General features: G+C 34.9%; 2 protein-coding genes across 6 annotated transcripts; both read left to right on the top strand.

Moving 5' to 3' along the window:
• Positions 1–318: 318 nt before the first annotated feature.
• LOC120330879 (claudin-7-like) lies at positions 319–3,383 on the top strand. The gene is made up of 4 exons (XM_039397850.2): positions 319–547; positions 1,345–1,436; positions 1,974–2,168; positions 2,818–3,383. The coding sequence occupies exons 1-4, from the start codon at positions 406–408 to the stop codon at positions 3,094–3,096; spliced, it is 708 nt and encodes a 235-aa protein (XP_039253784.1). The 5' UTR covers positions 319–405; the 3' UTR covers positions 3,097–3,383.
• A 1,582-nt stretch (positions 3,384–4,965) lies between these two features.
• On the top strand, positions 4,966–18,698 carry LOC120331799 (uncharacterized). Of its 5 annotated transcripts, none has more exons than XM_039398953.2 (19): positions 4,966–5,094; positions 9,718–9,822; positions 10,149–10,226; positions 10,355–10,474; positions 10,781–10,864; positions 10,991–11,116; positions 11,764–11,871; positions 12,060–12,137; positions 12,244–12,303; positions 12,389–12,430; positions 12,613–12,672; positions 12,852–12,911; positions 13,166–13,240; positions 13,456–13,527; positions 13,751–13,825; positions 14,336–14,416; positions 14,719–14,770; positions 14,931–15,086; positions 15,219–18,698. In XM_039398953.2, the coding sequence occupies exons 1-19, from the start codon at positions 4,975–4,977 to the stop codon at positions 15,248–15,250; spliced, it is 1,584 nt and encodes a 527-aa protein (XP_039254887.2). In that variant the 5' UTR covers positions 4,966–4,974; the 3' UTR covers positions 15,251–18,698. The 5 variants fall into 5 exon arrangements, with proteins under 5 accessions (XP_039254887.2, XP_039254889.2, XP_039254891.2 ...); XM_039398954.2 differs by lacking the exon at positions 4,966–5,094 and adding an exon at positions 7,982–8,469; XM_039398955.2 differs by lacking the exon at positions 10,149–10,226.
• Positions 18,699–18,785: the final 87 nt, after the last annotated feature.

Below are 18,785 nucleotides of genomic sequence, written 5' to 3'. Positions count from 1 at the left end.
TTTATAAAGTACACCCCACAGTCAATCGTATTCAACTGACTCGCTCTTTGAATAAGTAGTGAGCGAGCGGCGGTCACGCTATTGGATAGGAATTGTCGACTATAAAAGCACAACAACTAAGCTGAAGTACCAAGTATTCGTTACGAAACCCTCAGACGGCTATGAGTGGAGAGGTTTGTGATGTAGATTAGTTAATAGTAGTACGCTTAAATGCTTTGCTTGAAGTTACTATCCGGAACGGACTTCATCACGATGAGTTTAGTTTCATGCAGTGCAGAAGTAAATACACTTGGAATAGATGACGATCTTTCAAAATGTTGTTTATTTTCGATTACAGAAAAGAGAATTCTTTCTTAACTTGCTATATATTATAGTTATTCTTGAAAGAACTAGCAAAACTCTACAATGGCTAATGGTACTTTACAACTTATCGGCGTATTGATAGCATGCGCTGGAGGATTATGTACAATGGTGTCAACATTTCTACCGGACTGGAGAAAAAACGATCCATCAGGAGAAGTATTGGAGTCTATCATAAGACATCAAGGTATAGTTAATATTTTCTAAGCTATGATCTTAAAATGTTGAATGGTAAATTTGCAAGTTATTCTGTGCTGTTAAGTATAATTTATGGCAAATTTAAATCAAATGTCGCTTCAAAAGATATGACATAAATTGAGATTTTACTGCGTAATAAAAATAGCCGTTACTAATATTATCTACAAGCATATATCAAAAAATATCATTTTGTTGTATAATTTCTAATGAATACTTATCATATATATATCATTCAATGCACTGTATTATAATTCAACATATATACCTATGTGTTATTGCTGTTGTAGTTATGTGAAGAGTGTTATACTAGTGAAAAAGAATTTATTGTTTGAATTTTGAAATCAGAAAACGAGTTATCATTTATTCTTTTTGGCGACGTAATATGTATCTGAGTTTCAGATGCTCACAACAAAATGAAGTTTTTATGTGGTTGCTTCTTTCCTTATCAGTATATATAGTCCCCGTTTACTGAAATATGAAGTCCTAATGCGTAATAGTGTAACCATTTGAAGATATATTATAAATGTTATGTAACACCCGCGTGAATTTGTGAAATACAAAAAAAAACAACTTAAGTTGACATCACAGACTTCTTGAGCAAAACTGCGCGACTTTTGAAATACAATATTGTACCCATTATTGGAGCGGTCTTTTCATCTGGGTCAATTACCCACGCACTTTCTATTTAAAGTGAAAATTGACATTGTCCCACGGACGCTAGTATTGTATTACTAGTCGCTAAACGTTAATATTGTCTTATTCACATTTTCTTTATTCACTTTCCAGGTATATGGATCCGATGTATTTCGTACCCAACTGGTACATGGCAGTGTGATGACTATGACACATTCTTTATTGGATTACCACAATCCTTGCAGGTATAAAATAGCGCAAAATTATTGTTGCACATCGCGGAAATACCGCTGCATGATTTTCGCTGTCTTAATTAGCATTTCTAGAATTCGCTTACCTGTAACATACATTGCTTTTTGTTCAATGACATATATATATGACATACATAAATTAGGGCTTGATAACTACATTTTGAATGGAATGATACAAGCCAATTTCATTCAGTCAAATACCAATAAATGTTACATTGCCTTATTCAATGTATGTTTGGCTGTGTTTTAAAACAAAACATCTGCAGCTTTCCATTTATTTTCATCCTTCGTCTATAATTATTTCCATGCTCATGGTTTACTGTAGATAACAGACGTTAAAAGATTAGTGTCAAGTGTTGTTTCAATCTTTTTCATTGGTTTATTCGAAATATCGATATCAGCATTCGGTGGTATATAGTACTCTTTAAATTTGGCATCAAAGTTCGTTTAGTGTTTATGTTACGCGTAACTGAATTGGTTCGATATATTCAACATTACTTTACTACATTTTTATGGTATCATATTTTTCAGATCGCCAGAGGAATGTCAATTTGTGCAAACTTGTTCGGATTTATAGGATTTCTTGCAGCAATTTTCGGACTACAGTGTACAACATGTATTGAAGGGAACCAACTGGTGAAGAATCGGGTTGCTATGGCATCTGGTGGATTTTTTCTTCTCTCCGGCGTCTGCATTGGAGTAGCTGCTTCAGCATTTTCACATCAGGTACTTTTTAGCTTATAATTTGTTTAGAGTCTGGTCCAGTATTATGAACGTATCCAACACAGAAATTATTGAAGCGTATGATACCAGCATTAGTAATGCTCGTTACGGTTCTTTGGACCTCAAAGACGTAAACGAGTTCGAATGGCGCTGAAGTTCGCTAGACCGTTTCTTAAATGGCACAAAATGGTGATGACAAACGGAAAGGTACCGGTATTACTGTTCAGAATTACTGATACAAATTTCTGGTAGTCCGGCTATATTTCACCATCTTGCTATTTCAGCAAACGTAATCAATCACCTCTTTCGAATGCTCAATAAATCAAAACTGGTTACATTCAGACGTCTCAAGTCATCATCTTGTGATAAAACTACTATACCTGTACAGCACTCATATTGCGTAATACAGTGAAGCCAAAAACACATTTTTGCGGATGACAAACACTAGCAAAATAAAAAGCTTTCCATTGTAATCAATAGGGGCGTTTTTCATGGATAATGGTGTCCCATAGCATCACTTGTTGTTTTGGGGAAACTTATAGAGTGATTGTATGATTAATGGTAGTCGGGTTCCAGAAGTTACCGTAATATATATTATAATTACATAAAAATTCTCCAAAACGTGACGTAACAATACTACTTTCTCTTGCAGATTCTGAATGAATACATGCGATTTTCAAACATCGCTTCAGCAGATATTGTGGGTCAAAGATTCGTATTCGGTGCTGCGCTTTTCATCGGTTGGACCGGCATGGCAGTGACTTTACTTGGAGGCTTGATCATCATGTGCGGAAGCTGTGGAGAGTCTAGCCCGGTCACAAGGTACCAGAGACAAAGTGTGAGAAGAGTAGCAAGCTTGGGAAGAAGTGTCTCAATGTCGTTTCGACGTGGAAGGCCGGAAAGAAAGCAGGATCCTGGGGAATATGTTTAAACTTCGATATAAACTTGTTTCCATTTAAAATAGAATAATGGAACTTACGATTGAAAAAGCAAAGTTGCCCCAGATACGGAAGAAGTAGAATGTATAATTTCATCATTCATCCACTGGATCTTTTCTAATTATCATGTTCACTGCTATGTTTTATAGCTTTTAGTAAAATCGAGCTTTATTAAAGTTGGTTCAGCTCAGAGTTCCCATAAATTTTATTGATTTTTTCAACTTGTAAGCTGTAGGTGATGTAGAACTTTTACTCATATTACATGGTTATGCTTTCTCAACTACTGTATGTAATCACTATAGGTCCATTGTTGAGCGGTGGAACAGCGACGTTGTTGTTGCTTTAAGAGTGAATTTTAGACGGAAAAGCGATTTAAAGCATTATTATGAATGTGGTTTGACCAGGATTTGGCCTAGTCTCGCGATTTAGTGGAGACCGATGATGAAATGGCACATTCCCGATTTTGAACATTGCGTATACCATGAGCTCGGATAAAGCAAGTGGACCCCATCTTTTTATTTACTGGCGGGGAAATAGGAATAGTTGACAGATAGTTGCTGCTTCAAGTACTTACGGTTCCGTTGAAGATGTGACCAAACTTGCCCAGATATTTTTCATTTGATGAATGCTTTTTGAAGTAGTGACAAGAAACCACAAATATGTTGTTGATCGAAAATTCCTTCAAACGAAAGTAGAAATCTTATGAGATATACTTCCATGATGAATTCTAAAGACTGAGCCCGTGGTTTGACAATAAATATAATCTAAGCAAGTGTCCTGGGGTTGATAGTATCTATCAGTGTATCAAGTATTAAATTATTTTAAGCAAGAGAAACTTGATTCTGAGTTCATATTGCATGGTTTATTAAACATGTTCGAGTATGGTCGAATTGAGTAAATTTGCACTCGAAATCGGAACAATATGATTAATTCTTGAAAAGCTCGCGTGCAGCAGGTTTTCATTTGTATCGAACTCTTTAACAACGGCCTCTCTCATTTCTGAAAATCATGCAAATCTTACAGCTCTTAAAAACAAGATCGGGTTTGTTGATTATATCACGACATTCCGAGAACGGGTTATTAGGCCCCTGCATCCACCTTAGCCTACGGGGCCAATGTGGTGTCAACCTGGGATTGGGTAACTCACCAGGTACATCGGGGTGCATGAATGAATTATGATTACATGCTGACCTAACTAAAACAACAAGTAATCAAGATTTTGTTCACAAAATGAAATTTCAGCATTCCTCACAAAATAGATAAGAGCATCCGATTAAGGCCAAGTGAGACCAATGCAGATATTTTTAAATTAGCAGTATAATAACATGAGAAGTTTCTGATCGTAGCGGCTTGAACTTTTTGCTTGCGAGTAAAATTAAAAATTGAAGCACCGATCCTGTGGAAATACGGCCTTTTAAATTTAGTGACAATAGCCTGACTGGCGATTAAGCTATAAGAAGAATGGTAAAATGTCACGCATTACGGCTATAGACAATTTATTATATATATATATATATATATATATATATTTTTCACCCATTTAAACACTAAAAAATTTTCAGACAAAGGTTAAAATAGTGTTATCCGAATCTAAATTTGGCCCAAATACAAAGCTCATATACACTTGCTGCTCGCGCTGAACTACATTTGTGCAAAAGTACATTTCTGGAAAGTGGAAATTCCCATAATTCCCTTGCTCCTAAATCTGGTATTTTTGACGATCTTGAAATTGACGTCCCGAAAATTGGCTTGCTGAATTCGGCAATTGGTCGAACTAAAGGCCTTCATTATGACGTCACAAACTACCTATTTTATAATTAATTTGTGTAATCGCCTAATCGTTGATTTGCTGATCTTCGCTTTGGGATATCATGAAGCTTCGTCGAAATAAAGTGGGATTCCTCCCACAAGATGATGACGGAGGACACTACGCATCACTTACCGGTAGTACGAGAAAGAGGGGTCGAAGGAATCGCAGAAAGTCGGATACAGTGAGTCCGTTTATTTTAAGTAACGCGTAGCAGAATTTGAAGTTCACCCACGTACTTGCTCGACACTATGCTCTATATGTGAAACTACTTAAAACTAGGAAGTAACTATCCACAGTACACTTTCACTCTGCTTATGAAACCGCCACTCATTTATTCGATCTAAACTGGGATTTGTAAAAGCAACTGCACAACTGAGTATTTGACAGTTATTAATATTGATTATATACTTGATTAATCAATTTAATTAATAACTTAAGGAGCCAACATTTGAGCCATCCTATATATTCAAGGTCAAACTAGAGTTCATTCACATATTTTTTATGAATTTGTATTTATATAAGGTGAGATTCAGGGTCTGTATAAGAAGATGTCAACGAACCCCCCAATACATTTTAGTTCTTCGTTTATAGCCCACATTAGGGATAACAGCCTGTGGAATCAGGGAAAATTTGCACTTAACCAAGCCCAAACTTCCAGCCATTTGAAAAACGTCTCCGGCATCGAATCCGGTTTTACAAAAAATTTGACTCTTTAGAAAACTTCAGTAAATTTTTGATAACAAAAACTTATCGTATGCAAGAATTCTCCAATTGTATGTTGAGAATGCATGGTCAAATATTATCTCAAATATCACCATTAAGTTTATCATCATTCCGACTGCAGTGCCGACACCATACTCTTGTAAATTTAAAAGTTCGACTCAGGCCCCGACTCCGGGGAATTTGGAATGCGACTAAGGATCCAACTTCAATATCTTATCCATTTTCATGCAATTTTTTGTTTTTTAGAAATGTTTCTTATTTTACATAATTTAACCCCCCATATATAATGTGTCACTGACGCCAAACCGATCCACCTCTGCTTCCCACTGACGGCTTGTTGAAAAGTTCTAGTTAATGGCCAAACACTGGCGGTTAAAATTTATTTTGAAGCGGTGGGCGAAGTCAAAGGTCAAATAAAAAAGGACATTTTTCTCTCTCATAAATATCATATGATGATATTATGCTAGGGAACAAAAAAAAAACAGCAAATTTGAATTTAATGGCACAGCAGAGATACATACAATATTCAATCAATCCTTCAAAATTACGGCCGTTCAGTTAGTAAATTATATCATAAAGTTACTGTAATGCCGACATCATACTCTTGAGAATTTGGAAGTTCGACCAGGCTCTGACTCCGGGGAATTTGAATTGCAATTCTCGATGTGACTTTAATATCATTTAAAACATGACTAACCTAGGGCTGGGCATTTTCGATTACCTTGTGATTTCAGAATCGAATCCAATAATTTTTTCGAATCGAATCTCGAATACTTGGAAATATATAATTGTATGCGATAGTAATTGGTCCTCTTAACAAATGAATTACTGAAGAATACATAGAATACATCACTCAGTTAGATTACTGAGCCTTCACACACAATAACAAACACGTTTTATCAATAACTCACTACAGAGAATAGTCATATGTTAGAATTGCGTTGAAAAATTATGACTTCAATGAACAAAAAATGAGGAATTCACCTAGATCATTGGCGGAAAGAAAAAAACAAGATGGCGACGATTCGAAATTTAGCTTTGAACCGATTCGAATAATTTACTATTCGATTCGAAATGCCCAGCCCTATCCGCAACTCTAGTTTCTTGTTCAAAGTCCAGTTTGCAGTAGAGATCGGAATAACGTAGTCATATTCTCGAATCATATTCTCACAGTTCGAAGCAATTATGGGAATAAACAGCAAATCTTTTTAGTCTTTCAATCTTTATAGAAACCAGTTAGAAAAAATGTGTTGTTGCTGTTGATTTCTTTTACATAGCAGCGTTCTGGTTGTGTATTTTTGAGTGTACTCCTAAATTATGCGTACCAAGATGGCGGACACCGGGACGTAGTATGTATACCAGGTTAGGACTAGGCCATCATTTAATTCCAATTTTCCTTATTTTAGTTCTATTGCGACTTCGGGGACTAGCCAAGTGACTCCCGTAGTAGTTGTACTTGAAATTATGACCTAACCCAAACCTGATACACATACTACGTTCCGGTGTTCGTCATCTTGGTACGCATACTTCACGAGTACACTTTTGAGTAGCTGTCTTTACTTAAAAGGGCCTAATTCTGAGCAAATTGTGAATGAACACCTTTTTGAGTAGTCCTCAGTCCAATGCATCGTTATGAGCAAATGTGGAAAAAATCGCTGTTTTTATGTAGATTAGAGTGAATGTAAGAATGAACATGTGATTATCGGTATTTGCATTATGTGTAGGTTAGTGTTAAGATAGAATGTGCGAATAACCGCCACCACGCTTGTGATTAGTTGCTTTTGTAGGGTCTAGTTTTTAGCAAATGTGGGTATATTCACCCCAAGCCTGCTGATTGGCTGCTCAACAGAGAATACTTAAGGTGGAATGTATGGCTGTATATCTGATATTTTTAGAGGTTGCTTATACATGCAATGCCTATGATAGAATGTGTGAGTAGACGGCATCCTGCTGATTAGTTTCTTACACAGAGCCTTTCCAATGAACACTCTCATGTTTTTTGTAGTTTCTTGTATGGTGCCTAGTTCAGAGTGGGCGGTTCCCAACAATATTTTCGCAATATCGGCGATAGACATTTTCGAGAACAAAGCAATACTTTCGCGCGGAAATCGTTGGCACAAATATCTGCTTCGAAGCACACATCGGCGCGATGGCCTGGTGTTGTACTTAACTATGTTGTCATCGCAGAAAATTCTTATGGACAAATCTCCACATGCCCACAAGCTCATTCAGGATGTATTGAATTGGGTTAGTAATGCGAACGGTCCTTCCAAAATATAGTAGCTCCTTACGTATCAGTGTTCGCTTCTATAGAGCCTCGTTAGGAGGAAATGAATACGAATCGGCGTATGAAAATTTGATTCCCAGTAAGGATAAGAATGAAACTTTAGCAAAATAGTCTGAAGCCGGATTAATTAATGGGCGAGTTACTGGTGTGCGCGTGATTTCTTACAAATACCTCGCCCTTTGATACGTCTTTCCCATGCTGTTCTCACTGAAACTCAACCAGACGACAACCGTAGTTCTTCCATTTCATAGAAAATAGCCGTGTACTCGTAGCCAATATGAATAACTGACTCGCTGACGGGTTGAATATTGCTCATTATGGCGTACGCTTATTATGACGTAATAAGGCGTGTGTTTCCCCAAATATTGTAATTCTGAAGAAAGTAGTCAGTGAGCGACTACTCGTTTATATTCGCTGACGGATGCCATGAAACTTCGCCGGAATAAAGTGGGAGTCGTCCCACCAGACGATAGTGGAGGATATGGCGTATCACGTACCGGTAGTACCAAAAAGCGGAGTCGAAGAAATCGTAAAAAGTTGGATACAGTAAGTGGAATACCAAACTAATTTTTTGAACGCGTTTTTCTATATTGCGCCAATTTTTGATAGACTTGGTTTTTCCAGTAGCGAAAATATACAGAGTTTTGCCGAACACCTCCTTGTCGCAAGGAGTTCCGAGTAGACCGGGATGGGAACACAAAAACATATGACTGTATGTGGGCCATTTGTCCACTCTAAAAAAAATTGGTGTAAATATATATACAATTGATATTAAAATATATCTATCTAATGTGATACATCAGAGCGCAATCATAGCTGTTTTATGAAAATTAAGTTCATCGGAGACCGTGCAGATTGGGGCAGCCTGAGAGACGATCATAGGGGCATCCGACCAGGACAGCACGCTGTAGAGGGCAGCATCTCCAAGCTGTAGAGTTCGCGTTATTACACATGTTTTTCTAGATGTGTTTAATATTTAAGTTGAAGCGGCCCTCAAGTGTACTATATATAGTCTTGTTTGACTGATTGTGATGATGCAGCAATGGTTTACTGCCCTTTCGCGCCAATGTGCGTGTCTTTGCGTGATTTAGCGCAATAACACAATTATTTCACTATCAATTTATTTTCGATTTCTTCATTCTCATGCATAACAACATTTATAATCTATTTATCCCCTCCGAATTATTTTCGAAGTTAGATGCTATCATTATTAGAATCTCGCCTTGGGCAACAGAAAAGTTTGGCACGTCCCGGGGTGCAGTGTAACCAGAAGTAGGGAAGAAATTGTTTGTTCTCAAGAAAAAATATTCCCGAAAGATGTCATTTTTACAAAGCGGAACACGGAGCCAGCATTTGAAATTTAAAGTAATAATCATCCACTAAATATTTTGGCAAATCCGTGAGAATAAACTTTTCCAGACTACAAAAGAATAGCGGATCAAGGCTACAATAGCAATACCAAACTGTAAGATGCATGGCCTACAAAACATCGTGGTTTGATCCACACCGGTGCATGTTTGTCTTGAGCTATGTTCCAAACAATATTATAAAAAATATTAATAACTAATAAGGAAACTAGGGGGCCCTATTATGAACATCTTCCGATTATCACCAGTGCTTGTTTCAGCTCCCCATTTTACAAATACCTATGTTATGGTTTCGAGCTTGAACGCTAAAAACCTTTTTGCTGTCATAACTAAGGAGACAAATGACTATGTGCAACCAAATTGGCACAATGGTCGTGCATGACATCGTCTTCAGTAATCAAGATATTGTTTTCATTTATAATTTTAGAAAGCAGATGTTGATGAAGAAATGCAGTACTTGAGCGCTGTACAATGCATCATTGCATTCGCGACTTGGTTTGGTAAGAGACTGAAGAAAGCCAACAATTCTGTGGTAAGAAAACATATATTTCATCATTCGTTATGAAGCTGTACCAATGACCAAACATATTTTGGCATGAACGTAGATGGGTTTCTCGTCGATAATGATTATAAGATCTAGCTATTATATGAAAGTTTTAATGAATATGTAAAGTTCGACATGAAAAATTAATGATGATGCTTTTTAGCGTTTGTCCCAAATCCCGAACCCATAGTTTCCTTTGCCTGAATCTCGCGTGTTTTACTTATTATTTTTTTCAAATTATATTACTCTTTATCAGTTTTATGATCAGATATGGGCGTTTGCAAATTTTTGATACTAAAATTTTTCATTTCTAGAGCTTGCCATGTTTCTTCAGATATAGGACCAAAGATTCGTCATCGGACCAGACTTGCGATTACGAGCCTAATGAGAAAGTAGGATATATTATATTCATTAACCATATATTAATTGATTACATTGTAGACATAAAAGACTAAAATATTTATCTATTATCTACGTCTCTTTTAAGAGAAATCTTCACTTTTTTGTATTTATTTTTTAGAAGAATGGAAGATGGTATAGAAAACAGAAGAGAAGAAACTATGGAGAGAAATATGTTAAAGATAACATCAACAAGGAAGCTGTCAGATCTACTTTGGCTAAAATATTTTCCAGCCTGAAGGTAGAGTAGAATACAATTCAACTCCTGTTTGCGTGTTGGTCTCAACTAATGTGACTTCGTATTGCAGAGATTGTGGTTCAATACATAATTCCCAATAGTAGTAAAATATATTAGACAGTCAAAGCTGTGTTGACTAACTTCCTTTTTTTATAAATATGATACTACTCTGCTGTAAATGTATAACCCCATTCGGGAAGAGAAAATAGTAGCAACAGAACTCATTTTATTAATTAAGAAACACAATGAAAATAAATAGTTGTTCTTGTCTATAGTTACAATTAGGTTAATGTAATATGTTTTTCACAGAAGAAAAAGAAGATGAATGATAACATGAAAGGAGCGGAGAACCGCGACAAAAAACATGGAAGGTCACTAAGAGCTATGATGGAAGTAAGAATTTTCTCATTACTTTATTATTATTAATTATATAAAATAAGGATGTATTGTCAAATTAAGAATACATAATCTATGTATTGAATCCTATCGAATTGTTTCTAACTACAATCTCTATAACAGATTATTACATCATGCTTCCCAAAGAGCGACAAACTGGATAAGATGAAAAACAAAACAATGAACGATGCATGTGACAGTGGGGGTGGTGGAACAACCTGCTCCCCACGCACACCCTCGCCTGCAAAAGTAAAGTATAGTTTGTAACTATTAAGCGGTGTTGGAGATACTCGAGTCATTGACTCTATGTGACTCGATTCTTACCCAATTAGCCACGCTACGGCGATTATGCCCCATAAAATTTGATCCCGCGCAAGGTAATAAGAATTGCGACGGTAAGCGTGTTTCCAACCCTTATTATGTTGCTCAAATAGTCGAAACACGATATATAATTAAATCACAGTTTGAGTTTAAAAAATGTTGACTTTAACCCAGGATGGAATTTTCAAATGTCAGTATGATTCATGTTTATTGAATTCATTGTTGTTCATGAAATCTACAATGACTCGAACCCGACTTGTGACCCGAAATAGCAAGAGTCTCAGCTCGACTTAAGACTGTTGAGGGAGGACTCGAATTTGAAGCTGGCAACAGTACTTGGCACCCCAATACGGATGACCCACGGCCGTGACTGACTTCACTCGCGATATGAAGTCTCGTATTCAACACTCTTTAGGTCTCATGAAATATATATTATGCTAGTTTTTGACCACATTCTTTGACGTCGACAATTCAATTAATTCTGAATTCATTATTGAAATTGATGTTTATTATCACAGACATATATTCCATTGCTAAGTATTTACCCAGTAATGATATTTTGTTTCTATTCATAGTCTACGGATTCTGGCAAGTTGGTGTCTGCAGCTGATGCTGGACCCGGTGATGATCGAGATGGACATGAGAAATCTGATGAAGATGAGAAATTGTCTGTTGGAAGCAAAGTAATTTAATTTTATTTTACGCATTGAATGTTTATGAAATTTTTGAATGGAAATTTTTAATCTCTTATGACGCGGAAATGACACCAAGAGATTGGAGTTCTGGTCATAAAATTGGAATCATTGAACATTTATGATCGAATAAAACAATATGATTGCAAATAGCAATATCAATATGTATTTTTACACAGAACTCAGAAAGGAATGAAGATGAGAATGCAGCGTATGACGATGATTTTTTCGATTCGTTTGATGATTCGATTTCTGCGGTATTGATTTTATTACTTTGCTAATATCTTATATATTAATCTTTACTTTGATAAACATCTTTGTACTATTATTTATTTTAATCTATTCACTACATGCACATTTCAGGATTTCAGTGACTTTGTTACCGATGTGATTGATATTGCTCAAGGGAACATCAATCCCAAAGTACGCATTATTATATTTCATGCATTATAGTCCATAGATAAATATATATTGAATTAACATTATAAACTTTGTATTTTTAACACAGATCGAATCAGGCAACAGCAGTGATATATCTTCGATTGCGAAGGTATTTATTATATCCAATCTTTTTCATTTGATCATAATTTATTTAGTAACAGGTTGCACGTTCAAATTGAGTCAGTTCATTTGGTTCTGTGTGTCATTCCATGGCCACCGTGTTACCAAGAATGAAATATACTGGGCATTTGCTGGAACAAGGTTTCTATCTTCATTTATTTTCTATTGCAGAATATCAACGACTTTGTTGCAGAAGCTATTGGCAGTGCAAAGGAGAATATCAATAAGGAAGTAAGTTTAATACGAGCAATATATCTCCGAAGTAGACCAGTTGAACCAACAAACGCGTTTTTGGCCATGTCTATTCGAAAAATATGAAAACAAAATTGCACACGGGACACATTCAGTAGTTTGATATATATTAAACCAATTCACTATCATCATTATCTATTTATTTATTCATTCATCAGGAAGAAGAGAAGCGTAAGAGAGAAGAATTTTTGCAATCAATGAGACTTGCCATGGAATTGGTGAGTATAATATCAATAATTCGGATATTATTTAAATAACATTTTTACACAGGATCATACTGTTATATATCAAATTTTCGGAATTTATGGAACAGAAATTTATGAGGTGTTGAAAGCATTAATACTTGGAATGCGCAAAGAAATTTAATATTCATAATTAATGTGATATCTGGCAAAAGTTTTCTTTCAGAACCAAATTTTCTAACTTACGATATTATTCACTACTCTCGGAAGAAATACGAATTTCTTTTCAGAGAGAAATTGCAGGTGAAATGGCCTTCAATGCAATCTGTGGAGCAATTGTTCAACTGGAACATGAGAAGGATGAGGTAAGTTATATAAGTGTTGGAAATGTTCCTTACACACGTTACAAATCTAACTGAAACTGTACAGCAGAGTTACAAGCGTACATCGGAGAGTATCAGTTAAATAGTTAGGGTTCTGATTAAAAACAGACAAAGAAAACTGGTCGCAGCCCAAAACTGAATCTTCTCTATAAATTGAATTAGATTTGAGCAAAAATTTATTTATATCAAATTTTCAGAATGTTGGTGATGACAATGTGATGAATATTTTGTCTGGATACACTGCATCAGTAGAGAAGAATCGTACCGAGGTTCTATTTTATAGTTCTAACCTGTTTACTTTAAACAAAAAATGGCGATAATATTTTCTTATTGAATTCTTGCAATATTTACATTTCAGATATTTATCCAAATGAATTTTAATTTTTACAATTTGAAATATCACGTTAACATTTTGTATTGAAATAATTATAACAAAGTAAAGTTTATGATTTATTTTTGTATACTTATTGATAAGTTCTAATGTTTTTGCAGAAACTGTGCAGAGGAATTGCCCAGTCCGTGGTTCTGGATACGATGGATATTATTCGCAGAAAGGAAGAGGAGAAGGTATGAAGGATTTAGGAAATGTATCAATTTTTTTGTAGCTGTTTCCGATTGGAGAACATACCATTGCACAATTAAGGTAGACTATAAAAATGGGATGAATTGGGCAAAGAGACTTCGAGTATTATGGAGTTAACAAAGTTGTTGTTTTTACGGTTATTGTTGTTGTTGAAAAATCGCTTTTCTTCGCCCAAATCAATTTGTCAGTATATTGAAGATAGAAGCCAGTGGCAATTACAGTAGTTGTTTTTTAAATTATGGTGGAACCCGATATTTTTTCGAGAAAATTATTTAATCCTAATTGAAGGGGATCAATTTCTATTACATACCACCACTTGCCCGTCAATTATTTCAGCAAACACAGTATTCTCGTGAATAACCGTATCGGTACCGATGCAATATTCGGGACACTATATTTAAGCATATCTCTCTTGTTTTATTCAAAGAATTAGATGTTTTTTGGATACTGGTTCACTATTACTCGAATTTGACTTAACTTAATTATCATTAAAGCGTGAAATCACTTCCATTCTTCAAAAATACAAGAAAAAGGTTCCAGAACCGATTTCACTTCTACCTTCAACATCCGAAATGGTAAACATATTGAATACTGTTTTGTTTCACTTTTTTCACATTGTATCATTATTAGGTTTACAGTCTAAGGCCACAAGTGAGCAGTACTTTTTGAGAGATAAATACCTTCTTTAAAGACACTTTGATAATTTGAAATTGTATTAACTACTTTTAACTATGCAAGACTTTTTTTATTCAAAAAACTGATATTTTTCAAAAATATTCTGGAAATTGCATATTTAAAAAAAAAACGTAGGACAAGGACTCAATAAAGAATTCAAATATCAAGCATATAATAGTTTATTTATTGTTCAATTTTCAAGATTCCAGTCGCAAAGACAGTACAACCATTTGTTGCAGCCACCAGGATAGAACGTAAGTTTTATTATGTTGTATTTATTAACATAATTTTTTTCCAATCTGAATATATTTTTGTTCGGATATTTATTGTGATAATGATCTAAAGTAGCCTACATAGATTTTATTTGAAAAAGTTGTGAATTACATATTTTAATAATATAATTTCTATGTTTAGCTGAATTTTCTGGAACTTTTGCGGAGTTTTCAGTTCCGTTTCCAACTTCCAACATCATAGTTCGAAAGACAAGAAAACGTGCGGTTTTCAAACCTCAAATGCAGGTTATTACCCGCGAAGAAGAGGAAGAGTTGCTGAGAAAGGCAACTGGAAAATGTAAGATTTACTTCTTTATGCCAATATAGAAATAATTTAATAACTTTTTCAGACAAAGTGTATTATTGCATAGACAGTATTTATTGTTAAAATGCATATAATCAAATCGGAATGAAATTTTTCTAATTCTAGGTCCTCCCAGTAAGGACAGAGAGCGGCAATAATTCAGGATATTGTATACGACAGCACGTCGAATTTGATTGTGCTAGTCGTGGTTATTTTAAAAATTTATTTTGTTATATTTTGTATATTTTTCGTACGGCAATACTCCCAACATTCTAACGTCATAAATTGTTTATAAATTCATTTTTTCATATACATTTTATAAAAGTTTACCCCATATGCCCTGCCCTTTGTCATGAAAGTGATAAAACGTATTAGTTTTATCGAAGTTACCAATCACGGTGATATCTTTATTTACCTTGAATTTTGATATATTCACATAAAAAAAATGTTTAGCAAAGATGGTATGACAACAGAACTCAACATTTTTTGGCTTGTTTGGTTCCAGTTATCTATGATCCTCACCTATCACTGTGCTTCAGAATTAGTTACACGTCACATATGTGCGCTGTTTATGATTCTGAACAGTTAGAAGATTTCGAACAAGTGTAGTATTGAAAAAATTCCGTACAAATTTTATAGTGAACGAATAGATCTAAGTCGAAATAAATAAACGCAATCCCCGTGCCGTGACAAAATACATTACAAAACATTTTAAATTAGGTACTGGCCAAAGTTATGAAAATTAATTGTCGAACGGATAATGCAAAACATACTGCATTATTAAACGATCTTAACGTGAATATGTGAAGCGGTATCCACGTCCTCTATATATAATCCAAACACAAATTATTTTGTGAATAGGATATTTACTTGGGGTGAGTACCTTTTGCTTTTTTAAGACATGTTCTTCAAGGTAAAAAATCAATTCTTAACTTGATGCATTATTAAGTCACCAGCGCATAAAGTACATTTTTTGTAGTTTTAGTCATAGATTTTGCTTTGTTTGTCAGGCTGCCTAGCAGAGTCCCTCTTTCGTTCAAGATTTTTCTCTTACTTTAGAAAATATTATTAGAATTTAAAACGATTCTCAAAAACCGGCCAGCGTGGGAGCTGAATCCTAATTTTTGGCATTCTGACAAAATCCAGTATAAACGTATTTGCTAAAATGATTGCAGTATTGTTCCGCGGTATGGATAACATGGTTGCTAGCCCATTCCTAATTTTGGAATATTTAGCTGATAATCATTTCAGACGCATGAGTGTAAATTGCGGATCAGTTGCGAGAAATTACGTAAACCACTGAGTGATGTTGAGAGATTTATGTTTTCCAACATTTAGGTATTCATGCTGGAATAAAGGAATGTCGGTAAACGGTAAATTCATTTGACGAACCTTGGCCTCTCACCAGCTTTAAACTGTCGGGCCGGGTGTGGGGTTTGCTAGAATGGTTAAAATGCAGTTACATGCAGAGACTGTTAGTAATAGGAAAATCCGCATTGTGTTTAAAACACCATCCCTAACACTCCGTCATGCGGCTGAAAAAGTTAACTCATTGGCTGTTCCCATACCCGACCGGACTGTTAACTGCGCGAGAGGCCTTGGGCCCGTGGTTCGACATAGTTTTAAGCCGTTTTATCAGTTTCTTTTTTCGAGATTAATGTCTGAATGCGAAATAACCAAAATCCCCCGACATCGCTGGTTGGTGCACCTAGCCAATTGCACTGCTTCACCTTTTGTGTTTATGTATTTGGAATGATTACTTGGCTAGCTATGCTCACGGAAGGAGTTGACGTTGACGATTTTGGTAATCGCAGTATCTCTGCCGCGATTACACAAGAAAAATCTAGTACCGATTAAATGACTTTAGTGATGGCTCGACTTAATATTTCAAACCAGTCCACTCAGCTTGAAGAATGTGATAGAGGCTCGTCCCTGGTCGATCTTCGCCAAATTAAGACTCCATTATCTATAACACAGGAATTAGATGAATAGGATTTTGAGGTTGGTGACTTAGCCCCAGAGTATGAGATGCCATCTTGTACATAGATAGCAAAATGGTATAAAGTTCATAGTGTATATATATGGGACTATTATGCCTATTCTGAATATTTAGTGTTTTATTGGAAATAATTTTTCAGCTTTGCCTTTCTATAAATTGTAAATTTCAAGATGCTCGGAATGACTTATGAATGTCCGCTTTTTGGACAAGTTAAAATTATTGCAGAATAGAATTAGCCCATGCATTTGAAATTCTATTCCTATGTTCACGAACAATATATTTCCTTGATCATTCACAACAATTTTCCTTAGATCACTGATTTATTATTGCAATCACATTTTTATGTATATTAATAATATATAATATAAACGTAGCTCAATCAAACACTATATCAAACCATTCAAATCGGAGATTTCATTAATTAATAAAAAAAAATTAGAAAGTTGGGAGAAAAATTGACATTCAGAAAATGATACAACAACGTGGTGCTCTTCAACGCAACAGAATTTCATATTTCAAACACCAAAATGACCAAAAAAAATTTCTCATATGTCAAACAAAACATGTTTAGAGCAACACGGTGGATTCATTGAGGATCATAGATAACTGTGACATGCGTTGGAATTTTGCGTGTGCAATCGATAAACACGAATTCATATTCAACGAATGAGTAAGCCAATTTCATGGATACATGACCGGCTACTTACTCAGAAGGTGTGTGGACATTCTGTTGTCGTACCATTTTAGAACACAATTCCAATTTGTTAATATTGAAGGCCTTAAATATAATATTTATATAGTAATACATTAATTAAATAAATCATTAACAATAGCATTCATTTTAAATAGAAAAAGGACTGGTTGGGAATATTGCCTTACATATTATTTTTGTTGATATTTTTTTTATTTCAATGTCTTTGTAAAAAGTGTATTTCAGATATTTTAATGGTCCACCAAACTGCCTAATTGATTTCATTAATTCGGATTAACGCAAAACATGATCTTTAGATAGATCGTGATACACGAGGCGCCGCGTGAAGGCCACCGTTCCACAATCTTATAAAATATCGTTATAGAAACAGATAGCTAGTTATTGAAAGCATGTTTTATTCCTTAATCTGGAATATATATATTAATGAGTAACGTCGTTTCTCATTGTTATATATATATAAAATCTTTGTTCTTACTTCTGCTGCACACAGGTATGATTCGAAGATTCTATTCATGTTTAAATATTTCATATTTGAGATTTTTATAGTCTAATTTGTGTGTTTATATAGCTTTTTAGTGTCATAGCCTTCAATATAAACAACATTGATAAATTTTGAACTCTGTTAAACTTTGATAATATTCAATACGTTTGTATGATTCTCGTAATGGGATTATTAAAAACTGTTTTTATTCAAATGTGTTTGTGCAATTTGTGACGGGGGATATTTTCCATTAAAAACCTACATAGAACATAGTATAAAAGTAATCTACGGAAAATATATGATACCTTCTGGTAGAAAAGTTCGTCACGAATGACAGTAGAACAAATAGGCAACTGTCATAAATGGTAGATTTGTTATTCGCATTTTTAAAGTTGTTCGACTAAACCAACGTACTTGAAATTTTTTTTTTTTTTCTGAGACACGAAGTTAAAGACTAAGATCTATGTGTTGTAATCTAGTTTTCCAATATGCGGTTAGTTC

This window comes from Styela clava, chromosome 6 (genome assembly GCF_964204865.1).
Source record: "Styela clava chromosome 6, kaStyClav1.hap1.2, whole genome shotgun sequence".
Lineage (NCBI taxonomy): Eukaryota > Metazoa > Chordata > Ascidiacea > Stolidobranchia > Styelidae > Styela > Styela clava.
Note: the sequence above shows the minus strand (reverse complement) of the source record. Positions and strands in the feature narration are given on the sequence as shown.